Genomic DNA, 19,925 nt, shown 5'->3' with positions numbered 1-19,925 from the left:
AGCCGAACGACATGCGTCCTGCCCGGCGAGGCATCCGGCGCTCTATTCAATTGAATTGGTGCGGCGCCGCATCACCGGAGCGGCGGTCCGCCAGGACGCTGCAAGATGCGTCCTAACGCACCGACGGTCCGGCGATGCGGCGGCCACTAGTTCACGCCGCACATTTTGAACGATCCCATTGAAAACAATGGGATCAGTTCAAAGATGCGTTTCCCTCCGGCGCTTTTCTCCTGCGCCGGAGGGAAACGCCGCCGCACCGCCGGACATATGTAAACCCGGCCTTAGTAAAGGCAGCTGGCAGGTAGCGCTTACTGAAACAGCTCTTAAAATTCTCCATAGAACATACTATGTTCCAGCTAGGCTACATGCTATCTACCCCACTGTTTCTCCCCTTTGCTTTCGAGGCTGCCAAGCCACTGGTAATATGTATCACATTTGGTGGTCGTGCCCAGTGGTGCAAACCCTTTGGTCCCAAGTGATTCAGCTGGTGGTGGGCCGCGCTTTCCCTAAAACGCCTCAGCTGTGTCTGTTTGGAGTCAAGCACTGTACTTTATTATGTTTATTATGTTTATTATTTGCTTTGTTTTCTTTGGAGGCCGAAAAGGCCCGTATGCTCTTATTATGCTTTGTCCTGAGCCTACAATAAAATTGATCTGGTTGACACTAAATGAGTGAGCAAAATTTGCTTTCAATGAGAAGTTATTTTGCAAGTAATCTAGGAAATATATGGTTCCCCACCCAGCAAAATAAATTCCTGCTACTGCCATGATATCTATAAAATATTAGAATGATTTGGTTGATTTGGTTTAATTTTAATAATGGTGGATGTGACTGAATCCACACAATGACAGACTAGATGGGGACAGTCAGGGTTTCATCAGGTTTTCACTATACTTGTCATCAAAAGTGATGGAGTCCCATAGAGAAGAACTTGCAGCTGTATTTTTTGGGGGTTACTGTAATTGCTGTGTGCTTCATAGTACCTTTTTGTGTAATTTTTCGAGCATTCAGTATTTTATTTTTTTACTATCCATATTTGTAAGGCACTGTTGGGTAAATTTGCACTTGAGTTTTTCTGACCTCAGAAATCGACCAAATGAGTAACTGAAACTGTAAGAACAAAACTTAGCCATGTGGGATGGATTCACTTACATTATTTTGGTTACAAAAAAGGCATTTGGTTTAGTTGTTTGCGAGTGTTTTTTCATTTTGTTTAGTTATTTCCCCCAGACTCTATTTACCATCATCTAATACAGATTTAAGTGTTTTTCCCCTCTGTAAATGAATTCTATAGACCATAAAATTGCAGATTAACCTGTTTAAGCCCTTTCTGGCAATAACCTGATTGTTCAAAGCAATGGCTTTTGACCTTGGAGAGTATTTTAGTCCTTTTTACGTTAACCAGTTTATCACTTGTAAATACTTGTTGAGTCTGTTTGATAACTGACTTTAAATATTTGTTCTCTGTTTTTTTTTTTTTTTTTTTAATAATGTCGTCTTTTATATGACTTTTTTAAATCCTATGATCTTGTGATGTTATGGTGCCATCCTTTTTAGATTTTTCGATTCTGCTGTTTTTGAATACTCTGGAAGTTACCTCAATAAGTAAGAGTGCCCATCTTCTGCTGTAGGAGTAGAAGTGTTTTCCAGATAGGGTGAAATGTATGGGATCCATACAATATGGTAAAAGGGGTTATCCAGGGTTAAAAAAATTTTTTATATATATATTACAGGCCTGTTGGTAAACATACTAAACATCTAATGCTTACCTCTCTGCCCTCTTCCGTTGTCCTGATGCAGCCTCTCTGGTGTCCCCCCACTGTCTGCAGCTCTGCTACTTCTAAGACAAACTCATCTCAGGAGTGACATCCTGCTCAGCCAATCATTGGCCGCGGGACTGTCCCATCTCAGCCAGTGATTGGCTGAGCAGGCTGTCACTCCCGAAACAAGTTTGTCTCTGAAGTAGCCAGGCTTCAGTCAGCGGGGAACACTGGGAGAGCGCAGAGAGTTAAGTATAATGTGTTTTATTATGTTTAACAACAGCCCAGCAGTAATTTTATATATATATATATATATATATATATATATATATATATATATATATATATAACTGCAGCACTTGCAGCAATTTCGTAAAGCATTTTTCTTCTTTTTACTTTGCTGTAGACAGTTACTATGAACCTTCTGTATAGATTGCTCATGTGAGACTCCCCAAATGGGTGCATCTTTTCTTCCAGTGGGTGAGACCTCCCAAAACACTGGATTTGTTATAATTTATGCAGAGCATTCGGCTTTGGACTAACCTGAGCGTGCCCGAGGATCGCTCAGCTCTAGTTTTGAGGAATCGAGGGAGAAATGGATATTGTGGCTGTCATGCAGAGCCTAAAATTCAGCTTCAACTGAAATGCCTTCAAAGCTATGCATATATTAATTTGTTTGACAGGAGTATTGGAGATGTAAGTGTACCTTTCCACGTGCATACAAGAAATACCATTTACTGTATGAGCCTTGTAAAAATGAATCCTGCAGATTTCCATCTTGTAATAAAGCCAAAACCACTGTAGAAATGTGATGCAGTGTCCATTTACCCTAAGAATAGATGGAGTAAATACTGTAGAGAATCACACCTTTTTCAGTTCCCGTGGTTCAGACATGGCTTCTATGGATATTTTTAAACTACAAGTCCCTCTGTACTAGAATCCTATGAGAAACATTATGAATTCACTTTGGAGGTTTAGTGGTTGGTTGACTCTGCACCAAGTATAGCTTGGAAATGTGTGTCCGAGTTTCCTACATCCCAAAAAAATATCAAGGCAATGCTTTTTATCTAAGAGCTTATTCATATAGTCCTAGGAAATAGGGTGGAGTGTGTTTTCAAGGCTTCATTCATACTAGTTTACAGGCTACAGCAAACTTCTTTTCTTGATTTTGGCTTTTCAGTTGCAAAGAGCAACAGCTTCATAAAGTTGTAAAGAAAAACAGAACACGTTCTAACACATTTCCCTGCATTTCATTACCAAAGTCCGGTGTGCGCAGTCAGAAGAAGTGTTCTCCTTGTCTGGCACTACATACTTCATAAAACAAATGACTACATGTGCATCTTTTCAGTGAGGTCTTGAATCCGTCTTGTAGAGTATAGAGATACTCAGTGTTTTACCCTTGTATATTTATTTTTAGTTACTAGACAGTAACTCTAGTAAAACTCTAGTAGTTGCATCAATCATATACCGTGTTTCCCCGAAAGGCATCCTCCTTAAATAGAACACTCCAACTAATCTACCAAGTAGCCCAAAGTAATGCCCCCCCCCCCATCCCGAAAGTAAGGCCGTCCACCACCACCTCACTCCGTGATTGTCCCGTGCCGCTCACCCCTTTCTCTAAACGTGCTTGTCTGGTGCTTCTCCCGAGGAAAAAAAAAAGAAAAACATCCCCCAAAAATAATACAGAGTGCCGGTTTGGGAATGAAAATTTTTGGGGAAAGCAACATCAACATTTTTCACACTTTATAAGGGATGGCAAATGTACATAAAAACTCCACCTCACTGCACACACAGGAGAATCTGCTTTATATCGCCCCAGGATCATGTAGGACATTAGGGAGAAGCTGCTGAGCCTGTGTGATAAATAACTCCCCTATTATCTGACTGGCCATCTATGAAGGAGCAGGAGTCTGAGTTGGTCCTGGTGTCAGAGCTGTGGCTTACTTACTCCACAGCCCTGCTTTTGATACAGTTCCCCATAAAGAGCTGATAGATATGTTGTCGTTGTTCATTTATATGAGGAATATATATCAGAGGGTTGGTTTTAATATGTACGCTGAGCTAAATATTGTGCAAACTCCAATTTCATGCTGCGAGTTCTGCAGTGACATCCGCTTCGAACCTGTGGCCTGTAATTTTCTATAATGGTGCTTTTACACGAAACGATAATTGGCCCGATCGTACGATTAACGATGTCTGAGTAATGATCAGCGTTTATACGGTACGATATATCGTACGGAAAATTTGTTTTGCGATCGCTTAAGCCTATCTCACACATTGGTTAAATCGGCGAACGACTGTTCACACGGAATGATCTGCGAATTTTTTACGAACGACGATTTGATAACATGTTGAAAGATCAAAATGAACGATTTCTTGTTTGTCGTTTGATCGTTCGCTGCGTTTACACGTACAATTATCGTTCGAATTCGATCGTTATCAACCAAATTTGCACGATAATTGTTACGTGTAAACACACCTTAAGTTTACTTACTTGCCGTTTTTCATTCCTCTACGATGATGTAAGGCCCTGTCCGGCTAATACATTACCTGGCCCTGCTCCTGCTTGCTTCTCAGGCTCCTGGCTCCCTGGTGTCCTGCTCAGCCAATCAGTGTGCTGCCTCGCCTGCTGAGCAGGACCTCAGGGAGCCTGAGCAGCAAGCAGAAATACAAGCAGGTAATGGATTAGCCAGGAAGGCCAGATTAAGTGGGCTGGGGATTTACATGCAATGCCCTGGCCCCTGGGGGCCACTTCCGCAGTGCTGGTGTTATGAGCGGGCAATGACCGGGGCAGCTGCAGGGTGTATACTTGTCACGGTATAGGCCTGAGGGCAGCACAGCTGTAGGGCCGGTCTGAGGAATCTGCGGGTGATGATGGGCATGCGATTCTTCGCTGCACTTAGTCAGGGCACCAGTTAGTGGACACCAATGCCAGGGTTCAGTAACAGCGGTTTTATTATAGATGAAGTAACTAGTAGCAACAGTTCTGTCCGGATGCAACCGGGTATATAGCAGGCTTTGACAAATAAAGCAGGAGTGGTGCTGCATAGGCTGTGAGAATACGTGCCGGATGATGGGAGTAGGAGTATGAGAGGAATAGCGTTGCTGGGTGGATTAGCTTGAGAATAATACTTGCTGTGAATCCTTGCAGCGATGAGGAGAGATAACGGAATGACACCCAGATGAGAGAAAAGAATCCGGTCACTTGAGCAGGCAGAAACAGCCGAAGACTGGTATATAGCAGCAGACTTAGTCACTCTTCTGTGGGAGAGGATAGAACCACACAACCTCCTTGCTTGGAAGCAGGGGGAAGACTAACTTGTTAGGAGGAAGTTGGAGGTCACATGGTTGCTCCTGGCCAGAGCTAGTCGGCCATTGGAGGAACCATGGTTACAGGGCACTGGCACGGTCACGTGATCAACAGCCTTGCATACCACTGTACACTGTAATACACAGGAACACATGAGAATACACATGAAAATGCACAATACCAGAGAATACTAGGGGAAAACCAGCAGCAGTTGCAGTGCAAACACTTACCAGAACAGGCATTGACACAGAAATAGAAATGGCCATAATAGGAGTAGTAGTCTGCATGTTCTGGGACACTGCATACCTCCCTAGCAAATTTGAGCCGACCTCGGCGAATCTAGAAGGCAGCAGCCATGAATAGACTGGACAATCAAACAACAGGAATGAATGATGAGAGTGAGTGTGATGAGGTGTGTGTTTCCCACCCAAGGCACAGGTGTGAAGAGAGAGAGAATGAGAAACCCTAGTGGCAGGACTTCACCTAGGGGTGCCTAACGTACTCTGGCGACCAGGTAGCTAGTGCGTGAACCATCTGACGTATAAGCCAGGACAACTTAACTGCTGGCGGGTGACCGTCCATATTCCAGCCAGTTAGACAGTAGGTTTTCTGTTAAATGTGTTACCCTACTGGAGGAGAGAACTGTGAAGACCTGTGTACTACCTTGGCGTGTCTGAGTAGTGTCTTGGATACCTTGAAGAGAAAAGAACAAAATAATAAAAGCAAACATACATGGGGAGCTCCCTTTCATACCACTCAATCACACACACAAGCACTCCACAGGCCAAACACACGAAAAGGTATCCAAGGTGCGATATGTATGGACCAGTGTGAATGTTAAGTATGACTATGTGTGATAACTACTGTGTTGGGACAAGACAGAGGCGAACAAATACTGGAAACAAAAGGAAGGGAAACACAACAGACAACAAATACTGCGAGGTCTTGAGGAGAACTGGCTCACATGAATCTGAATGAAAATCTGAGAAAAATCTGAATGAAAATCTGAGAAAAATCTGAATGCAAACTGGCTCAACTAAATCTTTCCAGCTATAGATATGATAATAATACACAATAATGAGACTGGATGAGAAAATACACTCCTACATAAACTGGACTTTCTCTGAGGTATATGTAAACTGACTTCTCTTACTCAGAGGAGGAGCTATCTGACTTAGACACTGGAAAATATACTGTTTTACAAAAGAGGCACTCTACTCTGAGGCTATCTAAGTAACCTTGTGCTTACTCAGAGGAGGAAATACAAAGACTTCGATAACACTGAAATGCCATAGTAGAAAAAAAAATGCAATAATGAAATAAGTGCAATAATACCCTGTGTGGAACACACAATCACAGGAAAGTGCATTAGGAAGGAATGGGTTAAGTGTCTCTGTTAGGTAGAGTCTCTTTTAGGCAATTAGACATCGTCCATGTAAAAGGCTCTGGGACAGGCACTAGAGAACCTTTTGTTATTGTAAGTGTCCATCAGCTCATGGCTGGTTAGTACAGGGAACTTGGTCAGGAGGACCAGGCACGAACCTTAAACGTTGCAGGAACTGGAACAAAACAGTTAGACAACAAAACAGTTTAAGGGCTCTGGTCTCTGTAAGGATACTTAGCAGAAATGTCCTGGAGGACCCTGAGTAGGCTTCTTCTTTTTCTTCTTCCACGGATAGCGATAGCGTGAAGGGCCTGGAGCAGAAGCATCACTGGATGCCGTAGTGACTACAATGCTGGGCGTCACCGTGGTGATAGGAGAGATGATGGGGGCCACGTGATAGGTGACGGTCGTGGTAGAAGAGGCAGCCTTAGCCACAGCAGTGGGGGCAGTAGAGGGGACTGCGGTAGTAGACGGGCCCGCAGTAGTGGAAGCTGCAGGAGTAGCGCTAGGCATAGCGGTGGCAGCTGTAGTGGCAGGCGACAGGGCAGCAAGGGCCTGCTGAATGTCCTCGATCAGCTGCATAATCTTAGGCCCCGGCCCGAGCATCCATTGCGGCAGGGGCGGCGAATCACGCCCTGGAGGTTGCCACAGACCCGGGGATATGAAGGCCTTAGCAGAGTTCTCCCCTTTAGGGCCAGGGACTGAGGACAACAGAGTCGGTCCACTTACAATCTGTTCGCTGTCCGGTGATGAGGACCCTCCGGTACAAGAAGCGAGGTCAGCGGTGCTGGAGTGACCGGGTCCCGGAGAAATGCTGGTCTCAGGTATGGGCCCCTCATTCTGATCAGCAGAGGCCGGGATGAAGGCCCGGCGAAGACTTCCGTCGTCCGACGGGGCAGCGTCCCAGCTGGTGTCGCTGTAGGATGGGAGGGGTGCTAGCAGGCTGGCAGGATTGCTCTTCGGCAGCTCCGGCATCACTGGTGCTGCGGCTGCAGGCAAACGTTTCTCGGGGGTCGCCATCTTGTCACGCTCTGGCCGGAACTTGTAGCAGGAAGGGGAGGAGCGCCAGGCTGGAGGATCAGGTTCCAGAATCTGCCCAGCAACAGTGACGTCATCCGTCCCAGGCAGCCAATCAGGAGCAGTCAATGGAAAGTCTATGGCGCCGGACGCTTCCCGCGCTTTGGCCGCACGGCTGTTAACTCCCTCCTCTCCGGGGTATGGCGCAGCCAGAAATTGAAGAAGACGGCGGCCATCTTGTGTACTGTTTAGGGCCCGAAACACCTCAATCACCCCCATAGTAATCGGCAAAGTCTCTGGGGGGGGTAGCAGTACAGTTCTGGGGACACTGACAGTTGGCACAACACAGTCTGTATCCTGTTCGTGACGCCAAAAATGCGATGCCCTGGCCCCTGGGGGCCACTTCCGCAGTGCTGGTGTTATGAGCGGGCAATGACCGGGGCAGCTGCAGGGTGTATACTTGTCACGGTATAGGCCTGAGGGCAGCACAGCTGTAGGGCCGGTCTGAGGAATCTGCGGGTGATGATGGGCATGCGATTCTTCGCTGCACTTAGTCAGGGCACCAGTTAGTGGACACCAATGCCAGGGTTCAGTAACAGCGGTTTTATTATAGATGAAGTAACTAGTAGCAACAGTTCTGTCCGGATGCAACCGGGTATATAGCAGGCTTTGACAAATAAAGCAGGAGTGGTGCTGCATAGGCTGTGAGAATACGTGCCGGATGATGGGAGTAGGAGTATGAGAGGAATAGCGTTGCTGGGTGGATTAGCTTGAGAATAATACTTGCTGTGAATCCTTGCAGCGATGAGGAGAGATAACGGAATGACACCCAGATGAGAGAAAAGAATCCGGTCACTTGAGCAGGCAGAAACAGCCGAAGACTGGTATATAGCAGCAGACTTAGTCACTCTTCTGTGGGAGAGGATAGAACCACACAACCTCCTTGCTTGGAAGCAGGGGGAAGACTAACTTGTTAGGAGGAAGTTGGAGGTCACATGGTTGCTCCTGGCCAGAGCTAGTCGGCCATTGGAGGAACCATGGTTACAGGGCACTGGCACGGTCACGTGATCAACAGCCTTGCATACCACTGTACACTGTAATACACAGGAACACATGAGAATACACATGAAAATGCACAATACCAGAGAATACTAGGGGAAAACCAGCAGCAGTTGCAGTGCAAACACTTACCAGAACAGGCATTGACACAGAAATAGAAATGGCCATAATAGGAGTAGTAGTCTGCATGTTCTGGGACACTGCATACATACTCATAGCGGTATGTGTGCAACTAGCCTAAATGTGTATAGTCTGGAGAAAAGAATGGAAAGGGGGGCATGATTGAAACCTTTTAATATGTTAAAGGGGTACTCCAGCTAGAAATTATTTATCAAATCAAGTGTTGTCAGAGGGTGCCAGAGATTTGTAATTTACTTTTAAAATTATTATTATTAATAATAAAACATCTCCAGTCTTTCAGTACTTATCAGCTTCTGTAGGTTTTGCAGGAAGTGGTGTGTTCTTTCCTGTCAGACACAGTGCTTTCTGCTGCCATCTCTGTACATGTCAGGAACTGCCCAGAGCAGGAGAGGTTTTCTATGAGGATTTGCTACTGCTCTGAACAGTTCCTGTCATGGACAGAGGTGGCAGCAGAGAGCACTGTCAGACTGGGAAGAATACACCACTTCCTGCAAAGAAATACAGCGGCTGATAAATACTGTTCATTTAAAAGATTTTTTTTTTTTTTTTTTTTTTTTTTTTGCTGGAGTACATCTTTTAAAGTGTTAGAAAAGCTTCAGGAATGAAATGTTTTTAATAAGAAACTGAGCAGATGCGGTTGGGAAATTCCACAGAAAGTGAATGTAAACCTGCCTGGGATAAACCTACATGTATCCTAAAATAAAATTAACAAGGAAACAAGGGCAGACTAGCTGGCCTGTAGTTACAGGCTTCTTCTGTAACTTTTACATATGTTCCCTATGTGTGTGTCTCCCTGCTGTTTCCTGCCAGGCGGCCATACTTGTTTGTTCTTCCTAATACTAGATAGAATGCATAGAGGGAATATGCGTATAATCCTGGAAAACACTTGAGGGAATATTCCCACATTAGGAATTTTATAACAAGCCCCCAATAATCTCAAGAAAGGGGAACAAATTGTCCCCAAGATAAATGGAGCACATGTGCAACCACTGAGTCATTCATATCACCTTTATCAGACCCCCACTGATCGGCTTATGTTCCATCGCATGGATAGGGGATAATATATTGAGATCAGAATGCTGTAGTCAAATTGACAATAGTTTCCATGTGACGCAATGTACTGGGATGTATAATGCATTATATATATATATATATATATATATATATATGCATTATATATATATATATATATATATATATATATATATATATATATATATATATATAATTTATTTGTGGGGTTAGCAGCAGCAGCAGCAGCACCTTTTCATGGAACCGCAATCTCTCTGAGGGTACAAACCCACACGCCGTATACGCAGCAAATACGCAACAAATACGCAACAAATACGCAGCAAATACGCAGCAGTTTGATGGTGAAGATTTAATGCTGAGTTCAGTTATTTAGATCTAATCTGCTGCGTTTTTGTTGCGTATTTGTTGCGTTTTTGCTGCGTATTCGCTGCGTATCGCAGCAGTAAATACGCTGTGTATACGGTGTGTGGGTTTATACCCTGAAACTTATTTTAATCTTTTTGTGCTAGGCTGCACTTTTCATAGCATTGAGTGAAAGGAAAAAAACCTCAAGGACTGTGCTGCTGTTGTGAAACTTCAGGCTGACGCTGATAACAGGAGCCGGATCTTAGTGTATGGCTGTTGCTTTATGGAAAATTAACTTTTGAGTCATTTGACCTTGTGGGAAAGCCACAAAACACAGATCACAACTTGTAGAGTACAAACCCCAAGAGCCATAAGGTTAAACCCTTAAGGGAGTTATCAAAGCTGACAAAAAACATGGCCGCTTTCTTCCAGAAACAACACCACTCTTGGCGTCTGCCATGATGTGGTTTTGCAATTTGCAAATGTAGCTGAACCAAATATAATCTATTTTTAATTACATTTGGCCTGTTATATGGCGGTATACATTTTTAGGACACAAGTGCAGCAGACTACTATACAGTACACATAAAAGTATCATGCAATCGACAATAAGGTGGAGTACAAAATTTTGTCTCTTAAATTGGAACTATCAGCAGATTAGACGACTTTAACATGCTCATAGTTACCTAGTGTGCACGGGGCATGTGGCTACCACCCCTCAGAGCATGGATCCGGCCCGGCCCTGGCCAGCCGCCTCCATTGATAATTATTAAGGGGTGTGAACCGAACTGGTGCTTGAAGGGGCGCTAGCTACACCACAGTGCTCCTAACTGCCTACTGGGCACAGGATTTTACAGCTAACAGTATAGGTACGGCATACCTTAATCTTCAGTGCCCCATGCACACTAGGGACCTATCAAGCAGGTTAGAATCGTCCCACATGTCAATTCTTTGGGCGGATGGCGTATTTTGTTTGATAATATGATTGAGTCAATGGGACAGGTGGAACTTTAAGCTGCGTGTCCTCCGCTTGAAATTTCGGCACCTATTCCGTAGTGGGAGCATACCCTTAGGTGGAGGATAAGGGAGACCAGGCTCCAGAAATCTGGCAACAGCTTCCTCCCCACTCCCAATTGAGAATACATGCATGTTTGGCCAAGCCGAACAAGCATTTATATGGGAGAGGATCAGCATAGCTGCTGCTGAGTCTTTAGCAGTTATGAGATTACCTAATGGCTTTTCCCTTCCTCCAAAGAAAATTAGCACTCTTTTCCATTTGCATAGTCCTTTTAAAAGTGGAGACATTTGGTGCAGTTTCTGGCAAAAACTAACTTTTGTTTAACAATTTTCAAATTGTTATTTAGGCACAAAGTTGTTAAACATAACGTTATGATTAACCTGGTGCAGGTTTTTTCACAGCTTTAAAGAAACCAAAGTTTCCTCTGCAGACCTTTTGTGTGTGTGTGTGTGATAGGACGTCTCTTTCGTCAGAATAAACCGCACAGACAATAGCTGTCCCAATGTTTGCGTAAGAACTAAAGACTTTGTCATGTGATTTAAAAGCGATAGTAATGTGGTTGAGAACTGTGGCACCAGGGAACAGCAGCAAGAACCCTGCGAGTGTAGTGGAGATTGCTCTATCTATCTATAATTTATTTTTTTAAGGAAAAGGCATTAGAAAATGTGCAAACATTTATTATGTTAATTCTTTACTGCAGTTTTTAGGATGATTAACTGCACCTAGTACTCCCTTTTAAAAGAAAAAAAATTCAGCTAGAAAGGACAACACATGTAAGCGGTTGGACTATCCATACTTTTATTTGAGTTGTCCAAGGCTGCAATCTTAAAAAAAATAAAAATAAATAAAAGTGTTACTGTTACACCCAAAGGTGCCCACAATCCAAATAGAAATAAAATAATGTTCCTGTGGCCAATATGGTAGTATGGGGCTGCAGGAACATGTAAAACGGCAGCTGTTGTTTGACACCGCAAACAACAGTCGTGTCAAACAACGGTCGCTGTTGTACAGCATGTGAATATAGCCTTAAAATGCATAAGCTTTCACATACAAGGTGTGTGCTGTATAAATCACGGGTGTTGTTGCAAATTGCAACAACGGCCGTGATTTCTACAACACATACGTTGTGTGAACATGGCCTACCATTGGTAACATGAACAGCGCCGGATTCACTCGAATCATGTCAAGAAAAGTTTCCTGCTGATAGATACATTGTGACATAAAACAGCTCGCCTCTTACCAGCAGAGACTTGGATCACTTCCTGGTGACCTATGGGCTGGGGATTTTTTGTACAGCTGTAGTACAGATAAGTGGGCAGGTTATCTGTTCTAACCCAGTCACATAATTTGCCTGTTTAGTGATGTCTGGTGAAACATTTGATTTAGACAGCGCATGATGTCTCATCGACTGATCTCTACTCTATGTGGTTTAACTGGCATAAAAATGATCTGAACATTAGCATCTTCCCAGTAGGTACATGACCTTACCATCCATTCTGCTGCTGTCATTAATACATCTACATGAGTGTATAGAGCAGAGAAGGGGAACCTGTGGCCCTCCAGCTGTTGCTAAACCAGTTACCAGTTGCCTGGTCAGCCAAATATTTGGCTTTTACTGACCATGATGGGAATTGTAGTTTTGCAACAGGTGGAGGGCTGCAAGTTCCCCTTCCCTGGTATAGAGGGTGTGTAACAAACCATCACTACAAATGCCTTTCCAGGGCTTACCACATACTTACCACAGAGTATTCTTCTGCTCTATATGACATACAGCCATGAAATTCTATGATTTTGGTTTTGTATTCTGACAAAAAAAAATTACTTTTGGTCCTTAGAATATCTTAAAAGCAGCGTCTACTTTACCCCTTTTAATTCCTCTGAGGCAGTAAGAGTGCCCTAATAATGGCACAGTGTCATTTGTCCTGTGATTTTTTGACTGAGTTTATAGTTATCTAACCTTCAGACATTTTAAGGACTAGATTTCTTTGTAATATCCTGACAGCTAAAACCTAATATAGTGTATCTGTCAATTTGCTGAAGTCCTTTTGTCTGCTCCAGTCCCAAATTCCTTCTTAGATTTTGTGGGATTGGGCTTGCTGTAACATGAACATAATGAAAGACAATTTTGGTAGTAAAAAAATTATAGTTTTGACTGTCCTTGACTTCACAGAAGTGAGGTATTCTTGATGTCTCATTTTGTTGAGCCCCTCAGAACAATGTTAATATGCTCTGAAACTCCCAAAGTATTTACCCTAAGTAAATTGGAAAAATAAGTACAGTGGAAAAATAAAGAAGACAAATGGTAATAAAATACCCACTACATGGAAAATGGTGCCCAGTGCAGGTCTGCTGTACACGTCTCTATCCTTCCTGTATGTACTGTGCTACAAAGAGGCCAGGACATTAGATCTGCTGGACAGTGTGTATGATCTGCTTTATTCTATGTGTAAAATATCACTTACAGTTCTTTTATTGTTCTCGACAAAGGCTTCTATAATGACAGGCAGAATTGAGGGAATCTACAATAAGATTCACTAAATCCTATGAATTGCTGCTGATTCATCTAATTTTGTGAACGTCATTCTGCTTTTTAGGTGTTTTAATTTCTGGTCTGAAATGGGACCCTAAACTCTGTCATTCCAGACTTCACCTGATTATCGGAACACTTGGAAAGCAGCACTTGGCTCTATGAAGTGTTTTTCCCCAGTGGTCACTACTTAGCTCCTGCTGTAATCTGGGGCAGGGGTGTCAAACTTGCGGCCATCCAGCTGTTGCAAAACTACAATTTCCACCAGGCCTGAACAGCTTAAGCTGTCCAAGCTGTCCAGGCATGATGGGAATTGTAGTTTTGCAACAGCTGTAGGCCCACGAGTTGGACACCTGTGATCTAGGTTGACGCCTCTGTTGACACAGCTGTTGAATGCAGGTAAATTATATTCAGGAAATGCTGAATAATGGAGTAGTATAATGCTGGGTTTACTTATAGCGATAATTCGCCCAATCGTACGATTAACAATTTCGAAGTAACAAATTTTTTTTAAGCGTTTAGACGGAACAATATATGGTACAGAAAAATCGTTTTGCGATCTTTTCACGATCGCTTAAGCCTATCTCACACATAGGTTAAATCGGTGAACGACTGTTTACACGGAACGATCTGTGAATTTTTTGCGAACGACCAACGACGATTTGAGAACATGTTCAAAAATCAAAATGAACGATTTCTCGCTCACCGCTTGATCGTTCGCTGCGTTTACACGTACGATTATCGTTCGAATTCGATCGTTATCGTGCAAATTCGTACGATAATCGTTCCGTGTAAACGCAATATTAGATCTTCCAATGCAGCTTTATTCCTTAACATGCAGTGCATTTCAACATAGAACCTGAAAAATGTGTTGAAAAGAACTGCATATTAAGTAATAAGGTTACTTTGGATGTTTTTATACTACTACTTCACTTGTACATATCTACACTATAAAACTTTACTGAATATAATTTACTTAAATGAATGGGCCAGTTTATTAGATTCATGTTTAGGGAATCTTAAGGTAATATTACACACAGAGATTTTCTGCCAAAACAGGCAGATATCTCGCAGTGTAATAGGAGATGCACGGCCAATGGCTGGTTAAAGGAAAGGTCGCCTTTAGCCTTGACTGCAGGATAATGTACTAGGCTCGGTAAGCGGGAACCGCTCTAGCAGATCACTGCTTGCTTACCTTGCAGGTAGGGCTGTGTGATATGGCACAACTCTAATGCCAAGACATGATCCCCTTCTTCCACCCCACAGGACAGGTTTTGGCTTACCGTCGGTATTGGGCCAAATACCCATTAGTTATTTTCCTTCATTACTATGTGGACTAAAAACTGGTGACAGTGTATAGAACATGTATTGTGATTTTGAGAAAATAACATTAGTGGGTTTTTGTTTTTTTTCTTTCAAAAGGCAACTTGTCACCTGGGGAGAGCTGGCCAAACCCACCCCCCATACTTACCCCCTCCAGCTGGTCGCGTTGCAAGGAAGCTGTCGCTCCTCTGCTCGCTCATGCAAATGAGCAAAGATGAGTCCAACGCCCATAGGAAATCACTGCTCAATCTCTGCTCATTTGCATAATGAGCATGCAGAGGAGCAGCGGCCATTTCCCAGCTACGGGATCGGGATTGGTACTGACAGGAGAGGGTAAGTATGGGGGGGCTCTATCCATGGGGGGGGGAGGGGGTTCGGCCCTCTCTCCCAGGGTGACAGGTTCCCTTTAATATATTAATAATAAATTGTTACATCCTCTAAGATACCATAAACTATAGTACTTCTGTATTAACAAGGAACCATAAACTTGTGCAATACAGTATGTTCCTTTTTACTAGCATGCAATCCATTTCTTACACCTTCCTCAAAGTAACACGCATGATTGTTCAAGACACCACGTCCACAGCGGGGAAGATGGTCTTATGACGATGTACTGGGCTGATGTAATAGCCTCCAGTCACTTCACTATAGTGTGAGCTATTTCTCTTGAAAAGCTGGGAAGAATTCCTGTAGATGTCATTGTATGTCTGTAGGGCATGTTTAGCGCATGAGCAGACTACATAGAAACCTGCATGGGAATGAAGCCTGAGATCCCTCTGTTGGAGGTGATTGGGTTTGTTTAGCAGTTGTATTGTTCTATTTCATTGCTGACTGGTGCACAAGCTTAACAAATGGAGATCGGTTTCCTCCTGCTTATTCAAGCTTTTCTCCCCCAGCGGACAGTGAAGCCATATTATAAATACACAGCCAAATTACCATGTAAATGGCAGTGAAGTGCACTTTACAGAAACAAAGATACACAGCAGTGCATATATAGTCATTGCTAAATCCTTCCATAGGGTTTAGCCATACAAATTATTAGTCTAAGCCCAAATCAGAGCCAAGGATGTACAAAGTACTTGGGGTGGTGAAATGCCGCTCAGCATCAATGGTAAAGATAGTGAAACTTAGTCCGTTTAGACGTCCTGATATTAGGTCATCTACGGCCATCAGCGAGATTGGCACTTGTTTGAAGTGTCTTTACAAGGCCGAGCTAATTGAGCGCCTGGCCTCACAAATGATCCCTGTATCGTTTGTGCGGCCGCTCCTCAGCTGATAGCTGACACTTTTATATGGGCCATATTTCTAGTAATGCTCACTGCCAATAATCGGCCTGTGTAAAAGGGCCCTTAACCAGCATCCTGTTTAGTCCAATGCTGTCTATGAAGTGAGTATATTTTACCCTAGGAATAATCTGCCAGAATCAAGTTTCTGGCTGCTGTTCTATAATTTATGAAAATTCTTAATGTCTTTCTCCTAAAATAATCTAATCGCATTTGTCCACACCGATCTGACCTACATAATTAGAAATGAAACCTGTTTGACTGTTTCCACTGACATTTAGGAGAATTGTGAATACAGCTCCTGGGTATGATACAGGCTATAATTCAGGATAAGAACAATATAAGTAATTAAAATGTAATTACAAGGTATGCTGTGGGTTATGTAGATTACATTTATGTGTAAACTATAAAAATATGTTCAAAGGAGAACATGTGCTATAAAAGTCTTTATATTGTACTGCTCACAAAGATGCTTGTTTGTATGTATTCTCTTACTGGACAATACATCTTGTAATTCATTTCTCTAGTTTTGTATAGTCTTGCACTTCAAAGCAGTTTACCTTCTTGTTTAGGACGATTGAAATGACAAAAGTGATTCTCCAAGACCCACTTCAACATAATGATTACAAAACCAATTGCCATTTGTATTTATATGGACTTATACCAGCAATAAATCCAATTATCATGGACATAAGAACTGCAATGTCTAAATGAGGGACATATTAGTATCAACGTCAACAGCCCACAGATCTGCCCCTTTCATGCTTATTTACATGTAAAGAAATGGACACAGTAGTCGATGTAGCTACTAATACTGCAGGAGTTTCTGCGTAAGGCACTACTATGTTAATAGTGAGACAGAAGTGAATTGAACAACATGCTATGTGGAGTCATTGTATGTGGTTGTAAAGGGGTATTGAGAGTTAAATTTACGTATCCCCATCCACACTATAAGGAATAAGTGTCAGATTGTGAGGCGGGCCAGACACTGGTACCCTCCACAATTCTCAGATTGCGGCTGTGCCTCCTTTGTTTTGAAGGAAGTGGCAACCCATGCCTGGGTGCCACCACTACATTCATGGTCTATAGAGTTGCCCACAATGCACAAGTAGATAGCATGTAAGTTAATTTAATTTAAAATACCCCTTTAGGCTATGTTCACACACTGTAAAAAAAAAAAAATACAGCTGTAATCTTGAGGTAAAAAGACAGCCGCATTTTCAATATAATGTGCTCCATTGTCCATGTGAATGGGAAAATGGACGGCAGTGCACACACAGTATAGGCAATGATCATGGACAATGTAATGTGCGAGCTACTACTTGATCTGCTTTTCCCCATTGAATTAAACATGCACAGTTTGCTGAGATGAGCATTTATGTTTATAAGGAGGTCAGGGTAGACTGTCCTAGGTAAAACAAGTGTTTACTTATCATTGATCGCGTGTAGGCTTTCCTACATATTTATTTCATCCAGCATTAGATTGGCAGGAGACCTATACACTTAAATAGACAAGGCTGCAATGCACTGAATAGCTGATAGCAAGTATATGGCGTGCAGGTGTATGGACTGATGTAAGCAGAGACAACTGTGGTCACCTGAATATGCACCACAGAGAGGTGATCGTGGGGGTACCAGAAGTAGAACCTCACTGATCTTTTGATAGCCTGGATAGGTCATCAGTATTCTAAAACGCCTTTAAAGAGTTACTCTGGCGCTGATTAAAAAAAAAAAAAAAATCAATCATAAACATAGTTTTTACATTTACCATCCCTCCTGAGTCTGTCTCTGTTTGAATTTCCCGCTGTTTGCAAGTCCCTGAAGCTCCAGTTGGTGTCTTCATTTTTTCTGTACCTGGTTTGGGATTTCCCATGATGCACTTTGTCTCCTGTGATGTCTGACTCTGTAGAACTGTTAGATGGCTTATATCTTTTAGCTGACAAAGGGAGGCTGGCTTAACAGGGCTTAGACCCGCCTCACTTGATGATGTCATTGTCACAAAATGGCTGCCACAGAGCAGCCTGGGGTCAACAGTCATTAGGTAAGAATGAGTTTACTTCACTTCCTGGTGGGGGATTGAGGGGGAAAAGATAGGGAAGGGGGGGGGGGGCGGATAGGTGATTGAAGCATATTATAAAGTTGTATAACTTTGTAATGTGTTTCAATTACTGGGAAAAAGCTTTACGCTGGAGTACCCCTTTAAGGTGGCTGCAAAACTCTTGTGTTTGGCAGCCAACCTTGGATATTTGATTGTCTCCAAACTGGACAGTTCTGCCAACAATTACCTTATTTATGAGCTGACATTCAGATCAATGTGAATAGCATCGTAAATGGCCCAAAGAACACCTAATCTAACTCAGTAAACAGGCAAAGGTCTTAGTTTGTGTTACAAGTGCCAAAACTTCCCAGCAGGTCAGGCTTAATGATTTTCTTTTATAAATCTGGCTTTACTCTACTTTGAACTCATCTGAAGGTTTCTATCATAAATTTGCTATGACACAAGGTCCCCGGTGTGACCTTTCCTTTAATTTAGGATTAAATGGGAACACATTTTCAGAGCTGCGCTTATCACTTTTCTTCCATGTACTTTGTACCTAAACAAGAATCGGGAATTAGCCGCCTCTTCTGATCCAGCCCTGTCTTTATTTCATCAGACTGTGTTCATCTAATCTGTGCCAGTACCTGATATTTATAATCAGATGCTTTCATTTCGAAACTGAACCGAATCTTTTAATAAATATATATATATATATATATATATATATATATATATATATATATATATATATATATATATATATATATAGTTTCATTATGGATTTTATTTATTGCAAATATATTTTTGACAAGTGTTTATTTTTTTTATTGTTGTTGCTATATTTATCATATTGTAGCATGTATTGGGATGTTGTTAAATGGACATAAATTTTCTTTTTTTTTTCTCTTTTATCTACTAGAATTCACCTCTGTTTGATCTGATCAGACAAACTAGAGATCGGGAGGGAGCAGATCATCCGGAAACACCAAGCACAATACAGCAGCCATCACAACACAATCCTACAGCAGCAGATCTGTAAGTACAGAATATATATTAAATCATATCTTCATTTGTGAGATGTGAGTGCATACTGCTGTTGTGACCACCTCAAGGCGTTGCAGTTCCTGTAATATGCAGTGATCTGCGTTGGGGGTGGATAAAGTGACTTAAAGGAGAATTCTGGCAAAAAGTAAAAATCTGCTGCCTGGGGCACAGGGATGGTATCATCCTGTCACTTTTCATTGGAGTTTTCCTTTAAAGCGACTCTGTACCCACAATCTGACCCCCTCAAACCGCTTGTACCTTCAGATAGCTGCTTTTATTCCAAGATCTGTCCTGGGGTCTGTTTGGCAGGTGATGCAATTATTGTCCTAAAATACAACTTTTAAACTTGCAGCCCTGTGCCAAATGGGTGTGGCCTAGAGTGTGTATGCCCTAGGATTGCAACGTCCCTCCTCCCCGCCCTCCTCACCACTAGAAACACCTCTGGGAAGGATTTTTTCTATTAATCACTTGTCTGAACACTGCACAGGTGCCTTAATGATCCAGCCCATGCGCAGTGTTCACACAGGTGATGAATAGGAAAACATTTTCTAGGGGCATTCCTAATGATGAAGAGGGCGGGGAGGAGGGAGAGAGGGGTGCGCAATCCTAGGACATGGGTATTCTAGGCCACGTCAATTTGACAC

General features: G+C 42.7%; 1 protein-coding gene across 3 annotated transcripts in view; it reads left to right on the top strand.

Annotated features, from left to right (window-relative positions):
- Positions 1–19,925, top strand: part of RB1 (RB transcriptional corepressor 1) — a 117,372-nt gene that overhangs the window by 83,512 nt on the left and 13,935 nt on the right. For all 3 annotated transcript variants that reach the window (XM_069970145.1, XM_069970143.1, XM_069970144.1), the window contains exon 18: positions 19,157–19,272. In XM_069970145.1, coding sequence (XP_069826246.1) covers positions 19,157–19,272 — 116 coding nt within the window. The remainder of the gene's footprint in view (positions 1–19,156; positions 19,273–19,925) is intronic.

This window comes from Dendropsophus ebraccatus, chromosome 5, assembly GCF_027789765.1.
Source record: "Dendropsophus ebraccatus isolate aDenEbr1 chromosome 5, aDenEbr1.pat, whole genome shotgun sequence".
Classification (NCBI taxonomy): domain Eukaryota; kingdom Metazoa; phylum Chordata; class Amphibia; order Anura; family Hylidae; genus Dendropsophus; species Dendropsophus ebraccatus.
Note: the sequence above shows the minus strand (reverse complement) of the source record. Positions and strands in the feature narration are given on the sequence as shown.